This window comes from Arachis hypogaea, chromosome 2 (assembly GCF_003086295.3).
Source record: "Arachis hypogaea cultivar Tifrunner chromosome 2, arahy.Tifrunner.gnm2.J5K5, whole genome shotgun sequence".
Lineage (NCBI taxonomy): Eukaryota > Viridiplantae > Streptophyta > Magnoliopsida > Fabales > Fabaceae > Arachis > Arachis hypogaea.
The window spans coordinates 7,499,892-7,507,558 of NC_092037.1; the positions used below are offsets into that span (position 1 = coordinate 7,499,892).

At 36.5% G+C, this 7,667-nt stretch overlaps 1 protein-coding gene across 2 annotated transcripts; it reads left to right on the forward strand.

Annotated features, from left to right (window-relative positions):
- Positions 1-717: 717 nt before the first annotated feature.
- On the forward strand, positions 718-4,302 carry LOC112735625 (squamosa promoter-binding-like protein 8). Of its 2 annotated transcripts, none has more exons than XM_025785158.3 (4): positions 718-1,674; positions 1,908-2,681; positions 3,574-3,718; positions 3,819-4,302. In XM_025785158.3, exons 2-4 carry the CDS (start codon positions 1,966-1,968, stop codon positions 3,858-3,860), a joined length of 903 nt encoding a protein of 300 aa, XP_025640943.1. In that variant the 5' UTR covers positions 718-1,674; positions 1,908-1,965; the 3' UTR covers positions 3,861-4,302. The 2 variants fall into 2 exon arrangements, with proteins under 2 accessions (XP_025640943.1, XP_025640937.1); XM_025785152.3 differs by having other exon boundaries at positions 945-1,674; positions 3,574-3,722.
- Positions 4,303-7,667: the final 3,365 nt, after the last annotated feature.

The following is a 7,667-nucleotide window of genomic DNA, read 5'->3' on the forward strand; positions in this document are numbered from 1 at the left end:
AAAGATCGGACAAAGTGAAAAGGGTGGAATTATGATGGTAAATATATAGCTTCAAATTAACTCATTATTCCCTGAAATAAAAGTTGCAACTCCGAATTCCAACCAACGGAAAAGACCTAAAAGTTTTAAGGATTCTAAAATATATAGAAGACAAAATAACGCGAGAGAGAAAATATGAGGAAGCATAAAGTTAATTTGGAACATGAATGATTTAGATTGAGATGGTTGCCAAAATTAATTAATTAAAGTTATTATATTATTAGTATTGAATATGGGGAGTCAAATCAATCACTTCAGGAACTAAACTGAATCGTTAAGGAAGTGTTAAGGGAAGTAATAAGAGTAGATTAAGGAAACCCCGTAACGGGGAATGGCCTAAAGTTATTATTGGTGAGAATTGAAGAATGAATCACATGGGTTTGGAGGTTTAGCATGGCATTTACACTGAAATAATGAAACACAAGGAGTTGCACTTACTCTAAAGAGTCCCTATCAAGTGTTCAAAAACAAAATAAAGGGTGCGTTTTATAAAAGCAAGAAAGCGAAAATTCAAAGAAGGAAGCGCAAAATCCACCTAGCCATATATATGAATTAATCATGACGATCTCCTTGCCCTTTGGGCCACTGACCAAGTAGACCAAACTCACAAACAGATTGTGGGTCCCATCCATATTTAATGTCTTTCTTTAATTTCCTTCTTCTTCTCCTCCTCCTTCTCTTCCATTTCTTTTTTTCATTTTTTCACTTCTCACCCCCTTTAATTTTTCCCTCCTTCATTCCAATTGCAATCCCCACGGGGTTTCCTTTCTTGTTTGTATTATTATTGCCTTACCTTCCTAATAATACTAATAATGTTTATGTTTATTATTGCACATTACATAAATGGTTAGTATTCTATTAATTACTAATAAGTACTTAAGCTGCTATATGCTGTGCTGTGCTACCCAACACAACACACAAGATAGATAGAGTGAGTGAGTGAGTGATCGCGCTTCTTCCTCTAAGTTATTATTATTACCTAGCTTACTCAGTGACTCTGACTGAGTAATTAAAGCAGTGTTGAATTATTGGAACAAGAAACAATCTCCATTCAATTGGGCAAGGTGGTAATTGTAACACATCCAACATCCAAGTGGTGGTACAATTTCACCACCAATTACCCACTCTCTGCACAAGCCGCCTCACCTAATAATAAACTCAGTTTTCCCTCAAACACACACTCTCACACACACACATGCACTACCCCTCCTATCCTACAAAGAGAGAGAAAGAGAGATGGGGAAGGGGACAAAAGGGTTCAGCTTTTTGAGGGTGAAAGTGAGATCTTTTAAGCACACATCCATTTAGCACCAGAAGAGCAAGGAAAAGACTCTGAGACATAGAGAGAAAAAAAGAGAGTAAGAGAGACAAGTAATAATAATAGACTTAATGCACACGCCATTAGAGGGGGTGGTAGACTACTACTATCACTGTGTAGTGGCAAATTGAAGAAGGAGACTAAGAAGAAGGAGAGGTAGCGGCTGAGAAAGAAAAGAAAAGGAAAAGAAAAAGGCGAGTCACAGAGCTAGCTAGCTTGTGCAGTGAGGAGCAGGTTAGGGTTTTCGGTATTTGAAAATCGAATCCCACTTCTTCATCACTTCACTTCACCACCAACAACAACAACTGCCACTACTGGTAATAAGAGCTACTTTTGGTTTCTCAAGAATAATATAATAATAAGGGAAAGAAAAAACACATATACAGATACAGAACACAGTACACCATAAACAGTAGAGTAGAGAGAGTGGTATAAAAATCAGAAACAAAGGAAAAAAAAAAAAGTAACCATACATACATTATTATTTCTCTCTCTTTGTCTCTTTTGTGTTAACATAACATAACACTGACTTGCAAGTAATAACGTGCAGGAATTGAGAGAAGAAGAAAGAGATAGAGATCGAGATAGAGATAGAGAGAGAGGGAGACATGTTGGACTACGAATGGGGGAACCCATCCATAATGCTCACCGGGAACGAAGACGGCGCAGCGCCACCGCCCTCCGACCAAACTCACCGCCAAATCTTCGACCACTACGCCTCTCACGCCCTACTGCCCGACCACTTCCTGCATGGGCCCGGCGCCACAACCACAGCTCACAATAACGCAAACAACCCCACCACCACCATCGACCTCTCTCATCATCACTTCAGCCCGCAACAAACCCATCACCACGTCCCCCACAGCTTCTTCGACCCACGGGCCTTCCATGCGGCCTCCTCCACCCACTACCCACCGCCACAGCCCCAACCCCCGCCTCCCCCATCCATGCTTTCCCTTGACCCGTTACCCCACCACGCCCACTGCGGGCCCGGCCATGGGCTCATGCTGGTGCCGAAATCTGAGGATGTCGGTCGGCCCATGGACTTCGTGGGCTCTCGAATTGGGCTGAACCTGGGAGGGCGCACCTACTTCTCGTCCTCGGAGGATGACTTCGTCAGCAGGCTGTACCGCAGGTCTCGGCCCGCCGAACCGGGGTCGACGGCGTCCTCTAACTCCCCTCGGTGCCAGGCGGAGGGGTGCAATGCTGATCTGTCTCAGGCGAAGCACTACCACCGCCGCCACAAAGTGTGCGAGTTCCACTCTAAGGCCTCCACCGTCATCGCCGCCGGGTTGACTCAGCGATTTTGCCAACAATGCAGCAGGTTGTTCTTTCAAATGCCTCCCCTTCCCTTGCTACTACCTAATCATTCTTCTACCCTCCCGCGCAGGGGCATTTCCGTCCTTTTCCACTACTTCCCGCTGTTTTATCTTCCTTCTTATATACGGCCACTATCCAATTTTGTTAAACTGCTCTAATTATTTCAGCTTCAAAATCAACGGTTTTCTCTTCCTTTATTTTTTCCCCCTTTCTTTATTTAAAAAAAATGTGTCAGAAAGACTAAATGATCCCTTCGTTTGGGTGGTTAATTTCGTGAATTCATTCATCATAAATTGTGTATGGAGCTAGGGCAAGAAAAATTAAAGGCCGGAGTTAGTTAATTGGGATCTTCCGTTTATAAGAGTGTAGGTGATGCAATAGTTAAAGAATCTAAATGAAGGTATTTGAAATTTGAATGATCAAAGCGAGTATTTGAGTAAGCAGTTAGATTTGTTTTGTTGTGAGTGTGTGGGTGGGTGGTAGGGTGTGGTTGGATCCTCAGTTGGCAGAATGGTTGGGTTGGGGGTGGAGGTGCTTGGGGGAGGTCGGGATGGAAAAGACGGAAGTGCCCTTGGGAGAAGTGTTGATAATGATTGAAGTTACCGTACATGGGGAAATCCCGAGGGCATTTGCGTCCCCAAACATGTTTGTTGTTCGTCTCTGGTCTCTACTCCCACTCCCTCCCCACTTTACTACTTACGTACTGCCTTGTCTTGCTCCTTTTTAGTTAGTACTACCCAATTTCCAAACAGTGTCTTCTTGTCAACACACTCACTTAACAGTTTACACCTTTAATTATATTATTTATTTTGTTTCTTTATAATATATAGTAACTAGCACCTAATTATATATTCCTAAATCAATGTGATCCGTATGCATCTTAATAAATAATGCAGGTTCCATCTTCTCTCTGAGTTCGATAACGGAAAACGTAGCTGCAGGAAGAGACTGGCAGATCATAATCGTCGCAGAAGAAAAACTCAGCAGCCACCAGCACAAGACATCCACAAATCTCAGCCTGCTACTAATTTGGATAACGTTGCAAGTACCAACTTTTCTTTCTTGCTTTAATTACTAACTAGCTCCTCCTTAATATCGATCTTATATATGTATATTTAATTTATTGTATGTGTACGTGCAGGGTCCCCACCGGAGTCCGGAGCTCAGTCATCTTCGTCCGTAACGGTGGCCGTGTCTCCACCTGATTACTTCCGGCAAAGGCCGTACCAAACCGGAAGCCCATCAACGACTTCAAGTTCACTGTTTTTCTCAAGCGGGCAGTAGTTTATGTCAAGTGTATGTGCAATGCAGAATGTTGTTATTATTAATTAGGAGGAGTCAGTTTGAATTTGCATGGCTAAACTAATGGACCGGAGGATTTCAGCGTAGCATCAACAATAATATTGCACTTATATAATTAATTTGTGACTTTGTAACCTTTCTTTTCTTCCTCTTCAACATCCAAATTTCATTTCAAAGCTTTAATCATTATGTGTTGTTTAGTAAGAATGATAATGATTTAAAGCATATCTGTCAATTACTAGTAGTGCTACTATTTCTGATCTACCACCGTTTCTAATTAATTATTATTATCATTATATATATACTATGTTGCATATTTAATATTTATTGTGTTATGGTTGGTTGGTATGTACTAGCTAGATAGTAGTAGTGGCAAATGGAATTCTACTTTATGATATGACCTGAAACAAAGATGTACGTTTGAGTAGGGAGTGATTATTTATTTAAATAAATGATTTTCACTGCTGTTAAAAAAAAAAAAAGAAAAAGAAAAGAAAAAAGAGCGATAGTAGATGAGTTTTATGGTAAAGCGTAGAAAGGGGAAATGGCCCCGTCTATTTGGATTTTCCCGGAAATAGGACCTGGCGCTTGGGTGTGAGAGGAGAGCACGGGTGTTACGTTGAGGGCCTGGCCTATGGGGCATTTTGGGGTATTGAATTATTTGCCTTTTGTCTGTCCCTCGAATTTTTCCGCAAAAATGCAGGGATCATGTATATTATGAATATCACCTGTATAATGTATAAATTGGACTTTTGGACCTTAATCTGTAATTTCCATCCCATATGCCATTTATTGGATTCTCAGGCCGTCAACCTGTCTCCTCCATGGAGGCTAATATTAATATATACATATAAGCACCTCTTATTATTTTTTTTATGACACCGAATAAGAACTAATTCGTTACGAATTAAACTATATATAAGAATTTATTATTGACTAATAGATTGTTATATGTATAAAACAAAATTTATGTGTAATTATTGTGTAAAATTTAAAAAATATTAAATTAAATTAATATATAATAATTTTTAATTATATATGAGTTTATATTTACCTAATAAATTAGAAAATTTGTTGTAAAATGTTCTCCATTATACATGAGTTTCATTTTTTGGCTTTACACAAAATTTAGAAACTAGGTTTGTTTCCTTCCATGAAAGATATTATTATGTACATGAAGATAAAAAATTGCATTCTATTAAGAAAGTAAATAAATAATGTGCACAAAAAGAAAAGTAAAACAAAAGCATGCTTTTCATAGCAGTAGATAACTTGTACAAAATGAAATAATAATAATAATAATAATAATAATAATTGAAAAGAATTCCCTTCCTCTCATGGATCAAAGTCAAAAACTTTCCGACGGTACCTCAATATTCACCACCGCCACAGAATAAAATGTAGCGCATCTGCAACAAACCCCAGTCACCTGAGATGCTGGTGCAAAGATGGAACGAACCAAGCGTTTTCAAATCCTCCCATCCGAAACAACGAATTATTCATAGTTAAGAGATGAAAAAGAAACTGAAAAGAGAGAGGAAGAGAGACATAAAGTATGATCTGGTGAGAAACGTTGATGTAATGCGTTATGGAGAGAAGCAGATGAAAGGGGCTGCAAAAGTGCAAAGAGAAATAAAGAACATAGTCATTGAGTTAGTACTTTAACTCGTTTTAAATAAAAATTAATTAATAATTTAATATCATTTATATATTATAAAAAAGAATTTTGTTAAATAAACAATAATTTTTATAAATAATGTGATCAATAGACTTTAAAATTGACTCAATAAAGTAAAAAAAAATACTCTAACATTAGGATAATCATCCGCATACCTATTAAAATAAACATCTGAAATATCCACTATTTACATTGTTTAATATTCTCATTGTCTATTTATACTTTTTCATATAAAAATGATAATGACATTTTTTTAATGAAAAAGTCTAAGAAACCAACTACATCATGAGTCAACTCATTAAAATTAAGGTAGTAGAATTTTTTTGTAACATACTTATTTTTTAATTAATTAATTCTAATTGACTACACTCTTAATTAACTTTTTAGCGAAACTGAAATCAAAATATATGAATACAAATTATACTAATTTTGAGATAGTTGAAATGACAAATTTATTTATGTGTGTACATTTTTAAAATTTAAAATGTTCATGATAAAGTTATTATTCATGGGTATTATTGATGAAAAAATTAAAATACAAAGAGAAAAGATTATTTAAAATAAACCTCTTGTTGTTGTTGTTATTATTATTATTATTATTATTATTATTATTATTATTATTATTATTATTATTAACACTTTAAAATACTATTAATATCATAAAAGGAAAAAATTGACTAATTAATAAAAAAATTAAATTTCAATATTTCCCCCCCTATTATTACAGCCATTGCCACCCATTATATATAGGAGACATATAATTATATATACAACTAACCTTCAGATCCTCTTTTCTCTCTCTCTCTCTCACACACACATGAGTGACACAACTACTAGAGCCTTGTTAAGTACCTAACGGTTGGGTCTACCAAAAAAAACAAATCTACGCCCAAAGTAGAGATGAGAGAAGAGCATATGCATATGTGTGGAGAGCCCTACTTAGGCCTGAAGGTTGATTTGATAGCAGTGCATATATATGGGGCCAGGGGAGAGGGGAAGGGGAAGGGGGGGGGGGGGGGGACTTAGTCTTGTTCTTGTGGGTAGAAATGTATGTGCCTTAAGAGTGTAACGCGTTTGCATTGGCAACATGCACTCACCCCCCACCCATGTGCCGGATCTATTTAATGGATATTGCAAAGGGACAACCCTCTATATTTGCACATATCTAGCTACATAGTTACATCATAATATATATCAATTAATGGCTATAGAGTGAAGGAGCCTGCTATTCCATTTCCAAACTAAGTGTTTTGTTTTTCATCATATGAGATGAGAACATGTTATTTCTTTTCCCTTGTGTCCTTCCCCCATATCTATCTTCTCTTCAAATTAGGCAATGTGTGATTCATTCCAGGTAGACAGCTTTTGCCGCAATTATAGCCAACATTTTTTTGCTCTATTCACCCATCCCACTTTTGGTATCATTTATCTACATTGGTAATCGCCTAATTCACTACCCTAACTCCACCATAATAATAGACATAATTATGCTGTCTCGTGAGTTACTTTGCATTAATCACCCATCTAGGCCTACCCTATATCATTCACATAAAATCATTGTGCTATCATGTTGTGTTGCCAAAATATCATGTCTTCCCTAGTCTTTTATTTCTCCAGTATATCATGTTGTGTTGCCTACCAAAACCTAGCTACTTAGGTCGGAGTTCCAATATTATTGATATTTATATATAATAAAGTGGAGTCCATGATGACTACAATTATAGTAGTTATACAATTTTAGTAATATTTAAAAAAATTATTGTTATAATTAAATTCATAATGTGATAATCTATTTAATTTTTATTTTTTGTAATATAATAATTTCTCACTGCATATTTTGTTAACGCTAGTAATTATAATTAGCACCGTTAAATATTGAGAATATATATAAAGAAATATTTATTATGTAAACCATAGTTAGGATTGAGCTAGTAGTGAAAAGCTTAAGTATTATGCATAATTTCTCAAGTGTAACATTATAAAAAAAAATTAAAAATGCCTTATTTCTTT